Raw genomic sequence first — 19141 nt, forward strand, 5'->3', positions numbered from 1 at the left:
TAGAAATAAACATCATTGTCTTTTTTTTTTTTTTTAGACAGGGTCTTGCTGTGTCGCTCTCAGGCTGGAGTGCAATGGCACAACCGTGGCTCAGCTGTAGCCTCGACCTCCCAGGCTCAAATGATCCTCTCACCTCAGCCTCCTGAGTAGCTGAAACCATAGGCATGCACCTCCATAGGCACCTAATTTTTGCTTTATTTTTTGTAGAGATGGGTTCTTGCTATGTTACCCTCGCTGGCTTCAAACTCCTGGACTCAAGTAATCCACCCACTTCAGCCTCCCAAAGTGTTAGGATTACAGGCACGAGTCTTGGTGCCTGGCCTGCTGACAGACATTTACATGAAATTCAATTTTCCTAAAATGCTACTTTAGAGAGTATTTTTATACATATATCTTTGTTCATTTCTTTTAGTAACCCTGTGGATAAGATCCTAAATGTGAAATGTCTAGGTTTTAAACTGTGAATATTTAAAATTTCGATAAGTACTATCAAAGTGCCCTTGAGAGAGGTTGTTCCAACTTACACACCTAATAAGAACAATGAAAGATGTCTTAGATGTTTAAAGAACATAAAACAATCCCATAAATAATCAGTAATAGATGTGAAAATAATGAAAGCAGTTACATTGCTCTTCTTACAAGTAGTTTAGTAATGGGTTCTACTTAAAAACTTACACATTAAGTAGCATTAGATTTTAGCTACTCAGATACCACAAAAACACTGTTTTAGGTCACATGAAATGGGATCAATATATGATGATCTAAAAAGCTATAATTCAATGAATACAGAACTCCTCTTTTTCAAACTTTTGTTGAATTTACCATTAGTTAAAAATAAAATATACAAGTTTTCATATTAATTTATAAGAAATGGAAGCTCATGAGTATATAAAAACTATTTCTCAGCACACAGTTTTAGAATTAGCACAGAACCATTCTGATTTCAAGTTGGTTGTCCTCACCAACGATGGAGGTCAAACCATCAGCTAGTACCTAATTCTCTCAGCCTTCAGGTTGCCTAAAACTGTCAATTCTTTCAGATTGAGGAGTAGGAAAATGTTTGAAGCAAAGATACTCAGTCCTATTCTTTCCTTAAAAAATACAGTAACAACTTGTCACTTACAGTTTGCCTTTCTAGGCATCAACATTAATACAAACATTTTAAGAAATTAAGATAATCATTTATTGTAAAAGTTTCTCTAGGAGGAGAGAGTGGTTTTAAAAACTTTGGCACAAAATACAAAATGAGGAATGTGTTTTGTTTATGCTTTCAGTTCTATGGTCTTAATACTGTACATTTTCTAATACAGAGTTAGTCTAGTGAATAATACTTAATGACTTTCAGTGTTACTCTTAGAAGCAACACAAAATTATAACTTTTTAGGATAAGTGTCATTCAAGAGTCCTATTCTTAATCTTCAAAAATGTTGACAGATGTGATCTGTATTCCACCAAATTTCTATTTGTGAAGCCCAGCTACTGTCTGAAACAACTCTTGCTTTGTAGGAATAATGTGTGACTCTTTAAGAAAATGTCACCAGGAAAATAATTATCAAGAGATAATTCAAGAAATTTTATACAACAAAGACCAGTTTGTTGACATCGTCATGTCTTCCAAATGACCCAGGATGTCAGAGTATTTTAGGAAGGGTTATAGAGTGATCTAAATGGATTCCACAAACACCCATCCCTGAGCAGCTCTATTAGATACATTTCAAAAGAGCTTCATCTGTGAAGCTCAGAAATGTGAGCTCAACAAAGAATATGTTGACACATCGTCTTTGTGGAGTCCACCAGTAGAGAAAGTTAAAATTGACCTATCTACCACTGAATCTGTTTTCTTAAAAATACCATTCTACTTGAATTGTGGTCAAGAGATAAATGTTAGTGTACAAACTATTTGTAACATACCCATGAACAGAGAAGATGACATGTATATTTTCAAACTTTAAATTCATTACAGAGCAGTAAATACTACCAGTCCTGAATGCAGGACTGCATGATGAGTAGCACTGTCTCATGGCCCTAGTACTAGGCCCAGGAACACAGAACACATTGGCACAGACTTAGAAAACAAATATCTGACATGTATAAATGTGTGTATGTGTTTAAATAGCTTCTCAAATAAATTTAGAATCAAAAGATTCTATAATCTTGGGACTTCTGCTTCTGAGAAGATGGAATAGATATATTTTTCCCTATTCTTCCTGCTAAGTACAAATAAAAACCTTGGACATATATATACATAAAACTTAAGGGGACTCTGAAAGTTATAGAGAAAACGGGAGACTAGCTAAAGAGCTTGAGGTCCGAGAAAGGGCATGGTAGTGAGTCCTCTGTGTTTTCTTTGGCCTCATAAATCTCAGGCAGGGTATTAGGTGCTAGAGAAGCCAGCAATCCAGAAACATTAATAAGCACAAATACACTAACACTAACAATAGCTGGTGAGCTAAACAATTAAATTGCAAAAAAATCTCATAATGTTTAAAAAAGTTTACCAACTTGTTTTGGCCCACTTTCCAAGTCACCATGGGATGCATGCGGCCTGTGGGCCATGGGTTGGACAAGCTTGCACTAATCCATTCATGAGGGCAGAGACTTCATGACTCATCACTTCCCAAAAGGCTTTACCCCTTAATGCCAGCATAATGGGGATTAAATTTCAACATGCATTTTGGAGGGGACATTCAGACCATAGCATCCATGAACAGATAATTCACCAATGACAATCTACAGATGGCAAAAAAGCACATAAAAAGATGTTCAACATCTTTAGCCATTAGGGAAATGCAAATTAAAATCACGGTGAAATATCAGTACACACCCATCACAATGGCTAAAATAGTATCACCACCACCAAATGTGGGCTAGAATGTGAAGAACCCTGACTTACACACTGCTGATGGCAATGTAAACAGCCACACTGGAAAATATTGGTCCATTTCTTAAAAAAACGAATCATACAACTTCCATATAACCCAACAATTATTCCCCAAAATGAAGATTTATATTCACACCAAAAACCTGCTCATGAATGTCTAGAGCGGCTTTATTTGTAATAGCCTAATACGAACCAACCCAGATATCTTTCAACAAATGATGGTTACGCAAACTGTGGTAGGTACATCCATATCATAGATTGCTACATAGCAAGAAAAAAGGACTGCAATGTGATTATTATGCATGATATGCCTGTATCAAAACATCTCATGTACCTCATGAATAGATACACCTACTATGTACCCACAAAAATTAACAAAATAAAGTGAACTAAATGCTGATAAATATAACAATTTAGAGTTTTCCACAAAACTCTCCCTGAAAAGTAAAAACAGGATGTAACCACTGTAGTGTCTTGCAGCATGGTGCACTGGTAAGGACCACTGATCTGCGATGCTATGTCAATGGAGCAGATAGTTGCCACCCCAAAATGTGGGACCCTAATTTGCTCTTAGGACAGGACCTTCTAACCACGGATGCTTTTCAGAGCTGACACATGTGATCACTGTAGTTGTATAGGAATTTAATGTTTAGCTATAGCTGTCTTGAAATTTTAACATAGGTCCCTGCCTTTTTATTTTCCACTGGATTCTGCAACCCATGTAGATAGTTCTAGTGTCTGGATACACAAAAGGGATGGCGAAAGGTAGATTAAACTGGTAGGAAGCATTTGAATATCCTCAGTAAACAAGCTTTGTTTTTAGGCACACTGATGTTTTTTGAAGTTCTTTATTGCATTTATTTTCAAAGTTAGTGTGAGAGAGCTTTTACACTTTCTTGGAAGTTATGTGCCATTACTGCTTTCCACGTTGCTTAAAAAAAGCCATTTTGATGGGTGTGTAATGATATTTCATTGTGAACCAACCACTGCAGGACACTGCAGTGGTGACAACCTGTTTTTACTTTTCAGGGAAAGTTTTGTGGAAAACTCTAAGTTGTTGTAATGTGTTATCTAAGGCAGCAGGTAGAGTTAGGTTCTGGTCTCAGTTCTACCACTCACAATTCCATGATTGAGGCAGGCCCCTTTTCTCTGGGCTTTATTTTGTGTGTAGTGGGGTGGGGGTGGTGTGGGAGGGGTGTCCACATGCTATACATACTTTGGGCGCTTCAGCTGACCTTTATAATGCAATATACCCCCAGCAACAAAAATGGCTCAAAATTATAGTCATCCCCAAATAAGGAATGCGGCACTTAGAAAAACGATCACCATAGGTAATTCTGACAGACACGCCTGGGGTTGGGGGTCACTGTATGGGAGCAGCAAATGTCCCTCACTGAATATAGGGCTGTCATAGCAAGCACCTCTCAACTAAAGAGAATGCATCTGTGTTTTCAGAGGGAAAGCCATTGCTTGGTCACTCACCCTCATCCACTTTTGCTAAATGCTAATGATAATAAATAATCTTACTATCATAGAGCCCTTTTTATTTCTCCTCAAAGACATACCACTTACTAAACAGATTGGATGAGCTTTAAAAGTAAAATGGCATATTGCCAAAGAGCAGTATTTCATTAGATTCTGTCAAAAACTAAAGAATGGTTTTCTTTTCAATTTTTTAACACATATATAGAAAACGATCCAAAGTATCCATATTACCTTGTTAACTTTCACACCTTCTTTTGGAGTTTGTTTGGTCGCTAGATTGTACCCAATCATCTGTTTAGCCAGCTGTCCCACAACATTAGGGCTAAGAGAAAGAAGAAAAAAGAAGAAAATGAATGTCTGTTAAAAATCATTTTAAAACAGCGTCCTTACACATAGCCTCATGTCTACACTGCAAAGGGTTCACCTTCATCCTCACAAGACCCATGTGTCTTTCTGCTTATGTGTTTAGTACTGTACTAGAGGCTCAGTGGGAGCAAAATAAAAATGAATTCATGAATGAGTAAATGAAACGAAAGTGGCTTTGTTGACCTCTTTACCCAAATAAGTTACAGTGATAGTAAAGAGGTAATGCTGAAATGCATACCAGATTTAGATAAGAGTTGACTGAAGACCTGACAGTGGAAAACTGGAAAGATATTGACCAATTAGTGGGATAGGAAGAGGGTAAAAATCAAAGTAAATAGTAAAAAGGTGTGTGAAGGAACAGGGAGAGGAAAGCGTTTAGTGCTAGGAGACGCAGGAGAAGAAGTTGAAAAGACAGGCTCAAATAAGGGAAGGCTTGGACTATCGCGGGGAGGTGCCCCAAACACCACTGGCAATGGGGAGCCCCTGTAGGTTCTTGAATAGGGCAATGACATTATGGAATTAGCATTTCAGTTGAAAGTCATATCAGATCCAACATTTATGATGAATCATTGATTGCCTAGAAGAGAAGGACTGTCAAGTTTTTACCAATTAGTAAGAAAAATCCTTTTGTGGGAGCAGAAGGAAAACTAGGGCACTGCCAGAGCCCTCTACCTATGATTTCAGTTTCTTCTAGTGCTCTGGCCATCCTCCGTGTGCCTTTCAATCATGAGCAAGACCTTCCATAACTGCTTGGCCCAAAGGCAAGGAATTAAAACCTCCAGACTTACTCTTTAGTTAAATGAACACCTCCCTTCAAACCACTATTGAAGACGCCTTTTCCTCTTCCTCCAGCTAAGATCTGGGCTTTTAAAACAATTTCTTTTGCATCTGAAAAAGAAAAATTCAGAGTTGGTAGCTGATTTTAAATTCCTTTTTTTTTTTTTTTTTTTTTTAAGCAACAAGGAAAGCAATAATGGCACATAACTTCCAAATAACTGGTAAAAGCTCTCTCAAACTAACTTTGAAAATAAATGCAATAAACAGCTTCAAAGAAACATCAGTGTGCCTAAATACAAAGCTTGTTTATGGAGGATATTCAAATGCTTCCTACCAGTTTAATCATCTAATACTCCACCTTCCCAGGGGAAAGCAAGGCATGTGTTCCCTTGCTCTTTTGAGTGTGTCAGAAAAAGCTAAATAAATCCTTGAAGGAGGTATTAATTTTACTGTGTAATGGCACTCCCATGTGGCAGAGGCACCAGTCTGCCAGTAAGAGGAGCTAATCATCAGAGATGTCAAAGGGAAGCCTGGATTATGTGAGGAAGGTTTAAAAGACAGACGCAAAGGTCAGAGTTAATAACTGCATTCTTGGAAACCAATAGTTTTCTGAGCACTTGTTCTATATATTGATAGGGTTGGGCTAGGGAGGAGGAAATGTGTTGAAGCTAAAAGCAAGCCATATTTTAAAATTACTGGCAAAGTTACAAAATACCCTAGGGGAAAGTGGTTGTGGAATCTTTGTTTCTCATCACACTTCAGGAATGAAAGAACTCTCTAATCTGGGCTTTTTAGACCAGAGTTATTAACACAAATATCGTCCCTTGCAGGGAAGTTAGGTGTGTGAAGTAGCCCGATGACAAATGGGGCCTTTAGCAAACAGGGCAGCTCCCCTCCCCAACCACACACACAAAAAAGGAGTCTCCAAATAAAACATATTTAATAAACCAAACAGCACACATCTGCAGACCACAGCTGATATCTTCCGTTTATGAATCATCTTTGTTTAAATTAGAGAGCCCAATCAATCCTCTACAAGGATGTGAGAGTATTCTAGTTCAGTACACAAGATTTAGAATCTGCAAACCCAGGTTTCAATCTGGCCTTCATCCCTCACTCAGCTGTGTGACATTAGGCAAGTTACTCAATGTCTCTGAGACTCAGTTCATTCAACTATGAAATGATGGTGACGGTACATGAATGCTTTATCCCAGAGCCTGAAAACTCATGGTTAATTAAAAACTATTGCCTCAACCAATTAGTGCATTTAATACCTTTGTATATTGCAAAGAATGATTACAGAGATGGCTAAACCAAAAAACTAACATTTTGTTGGTATCTGCCACTATTCAATGGAAAAAGCACTCTATTCAGTTTGATTATTTCAGCTCTTACTGTCATTGTTATCATTGTTACTCACAGGCAAGCAGGTAAAGGTTCAAACAGAGCCATGGAAGGCTTTATCATGAAGGCAATGGGGAGCTACAGGAGTATTTTACACCATGAAGGCATTCAGCCAGCTGATGTCGTCACACCATTGAGGCTCATTCACTGTCTTCATTCGTAAGTCTTCTTGTCTCCTGTATTTGCTTACACTCAGAAAGCTGAAGTCCACCTTTTTCTCAGAAGCAAACACAGTTCCTTCTTAGAATGCTGTCCTCTGCGCCCTCTGGCAATAATTTCTGCCCTGCTTATGAATCACCACCACATCAGTCAAGCCCTGTCTTATAATAAACTGGTTTCCATCACGCTGAGCAGAGGACAAGTTAATTATCAGAAACTCACAAGGAACGTAGCCAAGTAAAATGAATGCATTGCATATTTGGGATACTGTAAGAACAGCTGTAAGAGCAAGGATATTGGGGTTAAACAGGCCTTGTTAAAATCTCCAACTTCACCTATCACTTTCTTTGTAGAGATGAAATGACTGAGATTCAGGAAGGTAAAAAGTAGCAAGCACTTTTGTAAAGTGGCCATACTAAGGAGTCTACAGTATAAGGATGATGGAAAGAATAAATGAAATATAGTAGGTAAAGTGCTTGGCACATTTTTTTTTTAATCAAAATACGACAGCTATCATCATTATAATAATTTTCATCAATTAAGAAAAAATGCCACACAGGAAGACATTTCTATTTTTCTTTGGAAGATATCAAGAGGAAAAAATACGTGTTGCTGTCTACTCAAAATTTTAATTGTGATCACTTCAAATTATTTAAAATAACTGGCATTCCTTTGCCATTATCATTTTTCATATTCTTGTCATCCCAAAGAAAGAGATGCTTTCCTCTCCGAGCTTTTCAGTAGCAAAACTTGAAAGCCAGACAGAATACCTAATTGAGCACTGTTAATTGGCACTACAAACTTAGTAGTGCCAATTAGATCAGCTTCAGTCACTAATCATCAACACACAGAAACAGTTGTATCCTCAATGAAATGCTGTCAATTACAGATATCGCTATTTGACCTCCAGTCAAAAGGACTCCATGACAAACATTAGGTAGACCAAGCAGCCAGTTCAGAGACTCTGCAGCCACAGATCAGGACAAAATAGAAAAAGACAACAATCTACGCACATCTGCAACCTACAGCCCACGCCAAAAATGAGTTCACTAAAATCAGTTCTTCTGATTAGATCTCAAGTGCTAAGTCAATATAGTAAGTCAGCAAGCAGCAGCCCAAAGTAAAGCAAGTTTTTCTCATCTTGAGGAAAACTCTCAGGAAGTAATTTAACACAATGCTTATTTACTCAAAGTGCTGAAAATTAAGTAAGGCGACTAAATCTTACTCAACAGTAACTTGTCTCTTCTTCAGTATTTACCAAATTGATTCACATGTGTACTAAATGTCACTGTTTCTATTTATTTAAAGATCTGATTTCTCCTAAAACCCAAATTTCTCGGTTTTGTTTTTTGTGTTTTTGAACATTGCCTCTTGCCCCAATCCTGAACAGTATTAGAAAAAATAAATAAATAAATCCCATTCATGAATGCAATTTTTGTCTGAAAAAGTGAGATGATTTAACCATCCTTTAGGAAAACAAGCTAAAAGGACAGAAGAAAAGAAATAACTCCAATAGTTTTTGGGTTTTTTCGTTTGTTTGTTTGTTTCCTGCAGCAGAGTCTCACTTTGTCACCGAGGCTGGAGTAGGGTGGTGTGATCTTGGCTCACTTCAACCTCTGCTTCCCGGGTTCAAGCAATTCTCCTGCCTCAGCCTCCAAGTAGCCAGGAGTACAGGCACTTGCCACCAGACCCTGCTAATTTTTTGTATTTTTAGCAGGGATGAGGTTTCGCCATGTTGCTCAGGCTGGTCTTGAAATCCTGAGCTATGGCAATCTGCCCATCTCAGCCTCGCATGCTAAGATTACAGGCATATAATAGATTTTACATAGAAATAAACTGCAACCTAGACATTGATAACTATATTATTGGACTCTGAGTTGGTATAATTTGGGTCTGGATAGCTCCAAAGTCTTTGCTCTTAATTGCTATTTTTATATGCAGTAGACTAAATATGCAATATCTTCACTAAATTTTGTTCCTTTCCTAGCGAATTTCTGAAAATAACCAGTACTCAAGGGCTAGGTTTTCACTCAGTTTGATGGGAACAAGTTTATTAGAATGTACATATATTTTAGTAGAAAACACTGTAAGACATATCTGACAAACTTATAAATATGTAAGACTCTCAAATACCATATCACTTAAGAGAACAACATTTAGAGCCATTTTAAAAAGTCTAAGCAAAAACTCACTCTATGGTCTTTTTTTTACTCTATTAGCTGAATTATAACAATGCTTTTGCAAATGTTTTCTTTTCATTCTTTACCACAAGTATTATTCTAATGATAATACAGTTTTATGCCAATTTTTATAGTTCCCCAATAGTCACAGGCTGGATAATAAACATTCTTGGAACAGTAGATCTAAAGAGAAAAAAGTCACTTCATTAAGAAAAGCATAATCTAAATAGAGTACACATTTTTAATTAAGCAAGCTCTGTAAAATGTGATTCGCTTAATTTTCTTAGAGATGACATTCTGAAAACATATTTACACAAAGTAATGTTCACAAGACATATTTCAGAGCCACAATAGGAATCATAGTAAATGTCTAAAATGTTAATCAAATATATTGACAAGAGTAAGTTATTTTCAACTATTTTTTTAAAGCAGTTCAGTGATGAATCCACTATTTGTATTACTAAGCTGCTTTTTATTCAGCATTGCTCTTTTCTAAAATATAATACTTTCCTAAATGCTAAATGTATCGCTGATACTGCAATGAGATGACTACTACAATGATCATCTATTTGGAGTCAATAATATTGGACTTGTTGTGGAAACTGTTTCCTACGGTTCACTGACTGGAGCAAAATTGGAATATTCAGCTCTCAGCACAACTGCACTGTGTAATATATAGCATGGCAATCACCTTTCATGAGATTTGATAGAATTCCTAATTGAGAAAGTTAAATTGTATTTCAGTATTTCAGATTTACCTATTACCAGGCAGAAAGGAGAAGGGAAAATGAAAGGCAAGAGAAGATCGAGTATTACATAAACATAAATTTTAACAAAGAATATACAATTATACAGAGATAAGTTAGAGTCCTCGGTGCCAATTTCCCTAAGGAAATGTGTCCACTTCTGTGTTTGTGTTATAACTTCAGAACCCAAACATAAAAACAGACAGTTACCAATCTTCAATCATTACACATATTTCCTGAAGTTGAAACTGGGTCGATGGGAATAAGGTGACACTGTGATAATTGTCCATATGTCCAAAGGCATCTTTGAGATTGAAATAATTATTTCAGCTTTCAACATGTCTGACATGGGCTTTTCAAATTTGGGACAGAGAATTTCAAACATACAAGACATTGGAATAAGCCATTTCACCATTGATCACATCACTTGACTGAATGAGACTGGAGATACATGGTTCCCCAGCAGACTGGTGCCCATCAGAGATTTCAATCATGTATGTCTGAAACAACCACTTTCAAAGGTAAGTAAACGACAGAAATAGGACCATCTCCAGGAAAAGGATTTTGTGATACAAAGAGGAAGTTATACAGGGAGATATTATTTCAAATCAAGAAATCCTTAACTGATAAGGCTTTCATATAAGTTTTAAATGTAAAATTTCTTTTTGAGTATGATTCTCTATTATTAAAAAATTCCTTTACTGAGATACTTTGGGGGTATGATAATGCCATTTTAAAGAGTTTATTGATTATTTTAAAATGATAGTATCTTAACACAAAATATATTTATGTTTTCAATGGAATAATTTTATTTTTAGTCCCCATAAAAATTCTTAAAGTTTACTAAATCATAGTTTTTTCATATTTGCAATACTCACAAAATATTATATATTTATTACTATATTATAGGTCATATTAAAATCTGTAATATAAATTAGCCTACTCTTCTGATCTTGTTACCAATCTTACTGCTTTCATAACTGTTAACACATATTTTGTCTGTGGTAAAATTTTTAAAGGTAGATAAAAATTACCTCTAGAAAAACTCAATTCAGTTGTAATATCCCACTATTACTTCTCAGTAAAAGATACAATCTTGCTCTTTTCATGTAGTCTAATACTAGTAAGCTAATCTTACATTGCATCAATTAGATTAAAAGATGTATTTCCACACAAAAGCCTTAGGATAGAACTCCCTAACACTGATGGAAAAAAAAATACCCATGTGACCTCTTTAATACCTGTAGCTAATTAAAGAATTTCTAACACTGTAAGAAACCACAGGACATTAAATAAATCTTTTGCAGATGAAGCCACTTGAAGAAATGACAATTTTTCAAAGGAATACAAGTTTCTTTAGAAGACCAAACTTCTATAAGAAATCTCTATTGATTAATTAACAGGATATAGCAATCCTATTATGATATACATTGACAGTACAAATACCTGTGTAACACTAGGAATTTCAAGAGATGCTGCAAACAGTCATGGAAGATAAAAAGCATTTATGAAAGCCAAAAGTATTTCTACTGTATTATGTGTATGTATTTGAAGAGAAGGAAGGATAAAGGAAAACTAGCTATTAAAAAATCATGTTTTCCCAATTTTCAAAACAAAGATGTGAGTCAGTCAGTGTTCACTTAAGGAGGCAGAACTACTATGAGTTACAGAAAAGGGATTTATTATAGGAATCAAAGTTTGCACAATTACAAGAGGAGCTGAGAAAGGGAAGGTCTAAAAGTGAGGCTGGAGGATCCTAGGAGTCCCCAGCCAGCCAGGCAGAGGAATTAGCACCTCCACATGGAGAAGTGGATGGCAAAGAAGGAGCTGGGGGAAAGGACTTGGGACTTGCTACCAAGTGCTATAGTGTGGATGCCTGTCCCAACAAAATCTCACGTGGAAATTTGATCTCCAGTGTTGGAGGAGAGGCCTAATGAGAGGTGCTTGGGTCATGGGAGAGGGTGCCTTACGAACAGATTACCCGGAACTTAAAATAAAACAAAATTAAATTTAAAAATAAATAAATAAATAAATAAATAAATCACCCATCCTCAGGTACTCTTTTACAGCAACGCTAATAGACTAAGACACCAAGCATCTTATGATGGGCCTGGGTCCATATTGCTTGGTAGAATCAACACTTGGGAAAAACAGCTGGACGCAGGGCAGAGCACAGCAAGAAAAGGCTGGAGCCTTTTGCTAACATCTCTACATCTGTCTGTTACCACCTAACCACAATGAACTGCAAGAAGTAATCGCAAATTCTGTGTCAACTCCTCTTTTAGTCACCTTGAACCCAAAATTATAAGGGGAAGAGAATTCTGCAAAATGTAGTTCCAGCTTAAACAAGGTGAAACAGTACAAGTCATCACGCCTGCTAGCCAAAACACCTGACAGCAGAGCCCATAAGTGTTACAGGTTCAAAATGAACAGCTCTGAAATGTCTCTGAGTGGCTTGAGAATCCATCTCTCCTTTAGTTGCAGATTACTGAAGGCTACTTGACATTAAGGAGATTTTCTGGTCAACATTAACCAGTGATGAGGAAGGGAAGAACAACAGGTGGCAACAGCCAGAACAGCTCTAGGTGTGCACACACTCATACCTTGCTGGTGAAATACAAACTCATGAAGGTTTCATTTTCAGAGCCAATAGAATGACTATGAAATTTAAAATGTATGCAACACATACACTGTCTGACTGCACCTGTATGTAAAAATGTTTGTCTCACTTTTACAGCAATATTTCTAATATTCTGAGATCATCCACCTTCTTGATTAGAAATCTTGTATTTTCCTTATTTTCTCTTATTTAAATCTTTTCCTCTCTCAGACCCTCCTCTACTGGTGATAGGCGCCTTCATAGACAATCACAATTATTGTCTGGAATCTTTCCCTGCTGTCGGTTTATCGCCATCATTCACTGCCTATGGTCACTGGACACACTCCTGCCAATTTTCTCAGGCTTTCCTGTCCACAGCTGAGGAAAATCCTTCACCTTCTCACAAGTAGGTCCTTTCAGACGAGATCCTAAAGCAGCATGGCTGAGCCCTTAATGACCATTTTTTCCTTTACAGCATGAACTATATGAACACCCTCCAGGGAAAACTCTGGCTCAATCAGGCACCACTTCACACTAAACCTGAGACCTCTGTGCCTGCAGATCACCAGGCTCTGCCACCCAGTCATCTCCTTTTCATTCAAAGACCACATACCTCAGGAACCCTTCACCTCTCCAATCTGTTCTGCTCTTTGGAGGAACTCATTCCCCAGACAGGCAATGCACACTGAATTCAAACTCCCTCTCACAGACTCCTGAGCCCAGTGCAAATCAAGGAATTGGGCTGGGCAACTTATTCCATACAGCTGAAAAATTCACAACAGTTAAAAAGTACCTGGAATGTTTGAAGGCAATTAGGAGGTCCATCTACTCAAGACTCACAGAAAATCCTTTGATAGAGCAATCCCACCTCCATAAAAATTGAAAAGAGAACTAAAGATTTTCATTGCAATGTAGTTACAATAGTCAAACACTAGAAATAATCCAAATGTCCAACAACATTTGGACACATTGGGAAAATAAATTTTATAATATCCACATAATGAAACAATAAAATGCCATATGTATAGTCATTAACAATAAGTACACTTTTTTAAAATTATACTTAGGATCTGGCATACATGTGCAGAATGTGCAGGCTTGTTACATAGGTATACACATGCCATGGTGGTTTGCTCCCCTTATCAACCCGTCATTTACATTAGGTATCTCCTAATGCTCTCACTCCCCTATCCCGTCACCACCTGACAGACCCTGGAGTGTGATGTTCCCCTCCCAGTGTCCACGTGTTCTCTTTGTTCAACTCCCATGTAAGAGTGAGAACACGTGGTGTTTGGTTGTCTGTTCCTGTGTTATTTTGCTGAGAATGATGGTTTCCAGCTTCATCTCTGTCTATGCAAAGGACAAGAATTCATCCTTTTTGATGGCTGCACAGTATTCCATGGTGTATACACACAACATTTTCTTTATCCAGTCTATCACTGATGGGCATTTGCAATGGTTCTAAGTCTTTGCTATTGTGAACAGTACTGTAATAAACATATGTGCATATGTGTCTTTACAGTAGAATCGTGTATAATCCTTTGGGTATGTATCCAGTAATGGGATTGCTGGGTCAAACGGTATTTCTGGTTCTAGATCCTTGAGGAATCACCACACTGTCTTCTAATTGACACTCTCAAAAACAGTGTAAAAATGTTCCTATTTCTCCACATCCTTTCCAGCATCTGTTGTTTCCAGACTTTTTAATTATCACCATTCGAACTGGCATGAGATGGTATCTCATTACGGTTTGGATTTACATTTCTCTAATGACCAGTGATGATTAGCCTTTATTCATTATTTGTTGGCTGCATAAATGTCTTCTTTTGAGAAGTATCTGTTCATATCCTTCACTGACTTTTTGACGGGGTTCTGTGTTTCTTTCTTGAAAATGTGTTGAAGTTTTTGTAGATTCTGGATATTAGCCCTTTATCAGATGAATAAATTGCAAAACTTTTCTCCCATTCCGTACGTTGCCTGTTCACTCTGATTTTTTTTTTTTTTTTTTTTTTTTTTTTTTTTTTTTTTTTTTTTTTTTTTTTTTTTTTTTTTTTTTTTTTTTTTTTTTTTTTTTTTTTTTTTTTTGCTATGCAGAAGTTCTTTGGTTTAATTAGATCCCATTTGTCAATTTTGGCTTTTGTTGTCATTGCTTTTGGTGTTTTAGTCATGAAGTCTTTGCCCATGCCTATGTCCTGAATGATATTGCCTAGGTTTTCTTCTAGGATTTTTATAGTTTTAGGTCTTACATTTAAGTCTTTAATCCATCTTGAGTTAATTTTTGCATAAGGTGTAAGGAAGGGGTCCAGTTTCACTTTTCTGCATATGGCTAGCCAGTTTTCCCAACACCATTTATTAAATAGGGAGTACTTTTCCCAGTGCTTGTTTTTGTCAGGTTTTTCAAGGATCAGATGGTTGCAGATGTGTGGCGTTATTTCTGAGGCCTCTGGTCTGTTCCATTTGTCTATACATCTGTTTTGGTACTAAAACCATGCTGTTCTCATTACTATAGCCTTGTAGTATAGTTTGAAGTCAGGTAGTGTGATGCCTCCAGCTTTGTTCTTTTTGCTTAGGATTATCTTGGCTGTGCATGCTCTTTTTTGGTTCCATATGAAATTTAAAGTAGTTTTTTTCTAATTCTGTGAAGAAAATCAATGGTAGCTTGATGAAGATAGCATTGAATCTATAAATTACATTAGGCAATATGGCCATTTTCATGATATTGATTGTTCCTATCCATGAGCACAGAATGTTTTTCCATTTGTTTGTGTCCACCCTTATTTCCTTGAGCAGTGGTTTGTAGTTCTCCTTGAAGAGATCCTTCACATCCTTTGTAAGTTGTATTCCTAGGTATGTTATTCCCTTTGTAGCAATTATGAATGGGAGTTCACTCATGATTTGGCTGTTTCTCTATTATTGGTGTATAGAAATGCTTGTGATTTTTGCACATTGATTTTGTATCCTGAGACTTTGCTGAAGTTGCTTATCAGCTTAAGGAGATTTTGGGCTGAGATGATAGGGCTTCCTAAATATACATTCATGTCATCTGCAAACAGAGAAAATATGACTTCCTCTCTTCCTAATTGAATACCCTCTATTTCTTTCTCTTGCCGATTTCCCTGGCCAGAACTTCCAATATTATGTTGAATAAGAGTGGTGATAGAGGGCATTCTTGTCTTGTGCTGGTTTGCAAAGGGAATGCTGCCAGCTTTTACCCATTCAGTATGATATTGGCTGTGGGACTGTCATAGATAGCTCTTATAATTTTGAGATACATTCCATGAATACCTAGCTTTTTGAGAGTTTTTAGCATGAAGCAGTGTTGAATGTTATCGAAGGCCTTTTCTGCATCTATTGAGATAATCATGTGGTTTCTGTCATTAGTTCTGTTTATGTGATGGATTATGTTTATTAATATGCATATGTTGAACCAGCCCTGCATCCCCGGGATGAACCCAACTTGATCATGGTGGATAAGCTTTTTAATGTGCTGTTGGATTCGGTTTGCCAGTATTTTACTGCAGATTTTTGCATCAATGTTCATCAGGGATATTGGCCTGAAATTTTCATTTTTTGTTGTCTCTACCAGGTTTTGGTATCAGGATGACACTGGTCTCATAACATGAGTTAAAGAGAATTCCCTCTTTTTCTATTGTTTGGAATAGTTTCAGAAGAAATGGTAGCAGCTCTTCTTTATAACTCTGGTAGAATTCGGCTGCGAATCTGTCTGGTCCTGGGCTTTTTTTGGTTGATAGGTTATTAGTTACTGCCTCAATTTCAGAATTTGTTATTGGTCTATTCAGGGATTTGAGTTTTTCCTGGTTTAGTCTTGGGAGGGTGTATGTATTCAGAATTTATCCCTTTCTTCTGGATTTTCTAGTTTATTTGTGTAGATTTTCTAGTTTATTTACTATTCTCTGATAGTAGTTTGTATTTCTGTGAGATGAGTGGTGATATCCCCTTTATCATTTTTTTATTATGTCTATTTGATTCTTCTCTCTTTTCCTCTTTATTAGTCTGGCTAGCAGTCTATCTATTTTGTTAACTGTTTCAAAAAAAAAAAAAAACAGCTCCTAGATTCACTGATTTTTTTGAAAGTTTTTCATGTCTCAAACTCCTTCATTTCTGCTCTGATCTTACTTCTTGTCTTCTGCTTTTGAATTTGTTTGCTCTTGTTTCTCTGGTTCTTTTAATTGAGATGTAAGGATGTCAATTTTAGATTTTCTTGCTGTCTTCTATGGGCATTTGGTGCTATAAAATTCCCTCTAAATATAGTTTTGGCTGTGTCCCAGAGATTCTGATACACTGTGTCTTTGTTCTCATTGGTTTCAAAGGGCTTATTAATACACTGGCTCGAAATTCTCACTACAAGTATAACAGTATGAAGCCAACCTGGGAATCTCCAGCTTGGCGGACAGAGGGGCATATGCCATTACTCAGGCTCCAGTAGGAAGTTTCCCCTCACAGCATAAACAAAGCCACCAGGAATGTCTAACTGAGCAGAGTCTACTTCAGCTTGGCAAAGCTACTGTAGCCAGCCTACCTCTCTAGATTCCTCCTCTCTGGGCAGGGCATCCCAAAAAGAAAGGCAGCAGCCCCAGTCAGGGGCTTATAGATAAAAGCCCTATCTCTCTTGGACAGAGCACCAGAGGGAAGGGGTGCCTGTGGACACAGCTTCAGCAGACTTAAACTTTCCTGCCAGCGGCTTCAGAAAAGAGCAGCGGATCTCCCAGCACAGCACTCCAGCTGCTAAGGGACAGACTGCTTCCTCAAGTGGGTCCCTGACCCTCATGCATCCTGACAGGGAGACACCTTCCAGCAGGGGTCAACAGATAGCTCATACAGAATAGCTCTGGCTGGCATGTGGCGGGTGCCACTCTGGGATGAAGCTTCTAGAAGAAGGAACAGGCAGCAATATTTGCTGTTCTGCAGCCTCCACTGGTGATACCCAGGAAAACAGGGCCTGGAGTGGACCCCCAGCAAACTCCAGCAGCCCTAAAGCAGAGGGTCCTGACTAATAAAATGAAAACTATCAGACAGAAAGGCATAGCATCAACATCAACAAAAAGGATGTCCACAGAGAAACTCCATCCAAAAGCCACCAACATCAGAGATGAAAGGTAGATAAATCCACAAAGATGAAGGAAAACCAGTGTAAAAAGGCTAAAAATTCCAAAAACCAGAACGACTCTTCTCCTCCAAAGGATCCCAACTCCTCGTCAACAAGGGAACAAAACTGGACAGAGAATGAGTTTCATGAATTGACAGAAGTATGCTTCAGAAGGTGGGTAATAGCAAACTCATCTGAGCTAAAGGAGCATGTTCTAACCCAATGCAAGGAAGCCAAGAGTTCTGAAAAAACATTAGAGGAATTGCTAACTAGAATAACCAGTTTAGAGAAAAACATAAATGACCTGATGGAGCTGAAAAATGTAGCATGAGAACTTCATGAAGCATACATAAGTTTCAATAACTGAATCAATCACGTTGAAGAAAGGATATCAGAGACTGAATAGCAACTTAATGAAATAAAATGTGAACACAAGGTTAGAGGAAAAAAGAGTGAAAAGAAATAAACAAAGCTTCCAAGAAATATGGGACAATGTGAAGACACCAAATCTATGTTTGATTGATATACCTGAAAGTGATGGGTAGAATGGAACTAAGTTGGAAAACACACTTTGGGATATTATCGAGGAGAACTTCCCCACCTTGCAAGACAGGCCAATATTCAAATTAGGAAATACAGAGAACACCACAAAGGTACTCCTCAAGAAGAGCAACCCCAAGACACATAGTCATCAGATTCAACAAGGTGGAAATGAAGGAAAAACTGTTAAGGGCAGCCTGAGAGAAAGGTTGGGCTACCCACAAAGGGAAACCCATCAGACTCACAGCAGATCTCTCTGCAGAAATCCTACAAGCCAAAAGAGAGTGGGGACCAATATTCAGCAATCTTAAAGAAAAGAATTTTCAACCCAAAATTTCATATCCAGCCAAACTAAGCTTCATAAACAAAGGAGAAATAAAATCCTTTACAGAGAAGCAAATGCTGAAAGATTTTGTCACCACCAGGCCTACCTTACAAGAGCTTCTAAAGGAAGCACTATATATGGAAAGGAAAAATCAGTCTCAGCCACTGCAAAGACATATCAAACTGTAAAGACCACCAACACTATGAAGAAACTGCATCAACTAATGGGCAAAATAACCAGCTAGCATCATGACAGGATCAAATTCACATATAACAATATTAACCTTAAATGTAAATGGGCTAAATGCCCCAGTGAAAAGACACAGTCTGGCAAACTGGATAAAGAGTCAAGACCCATCAGTGTGCTTTATTCAGGAGACCCATCTCATGTGCAGACATAGGTTCAAAATAAAGGGACGGAGGAAGATTTACCAAGCAAATGGAAAGAAAAAAAAAAAAAGCAGGAGTTGTAATCCTAGTCTCTGATAAAACAGACTTTAAACCAACAAAAATCAAAAAAGACAAAGAAGGGTATTACATAATGGTACAGGGATCAATGAAACAAAAAGTGCT

General features: G+C 37.4%; 1 protein-coding gene across 2 annotated transcripts in view; it reads right to left on the reverse strand.

Annotated features, from left to right (window-relative positions):
* The window catches only part of SUCLG2 (succinate-CoA ligase GDP-forming subunit beta), a 281870-nt gene that overhangs the window by 140238 nt on the left and 122491 nt on the right, over positions 1-19141 (reverse strand). For both annotated transcript variants that reach the window (XM_017542762.2, XM_017542764.2), the window contains 2 exons: positions 5521-5620; positions 4598-4688 (listed from right to left, as the gene is read on the reverse strand). In XM_017542762.2, the coding sequence (XP_017398251.1) occupies positions 4598-4688; positions 5521-5620 (191 nt within the window). The remainder of the gene's footprint in view (positions 1-4597; positions 4689-5520; positions 5621-19141) is intronic.

The sequence above is a fragment of the Cebus imitator genome, unplaced genomic scaffold (genome assembly GCF_001604975.1).
Source record: "Cebus imitator isolate Cc_AM_T3 unplaced genomic scaffold, Cebus_imitator-1.0 Scaffold147, whole genome shotgun sequence".
In the NCBI taxonomy this organism is placed as follows: domain Eukaryota; kingdom Metazoa; phylum Chordata; class Mammalia; order Primates; family Cebidae; genus Cebus; species Cebus imitator.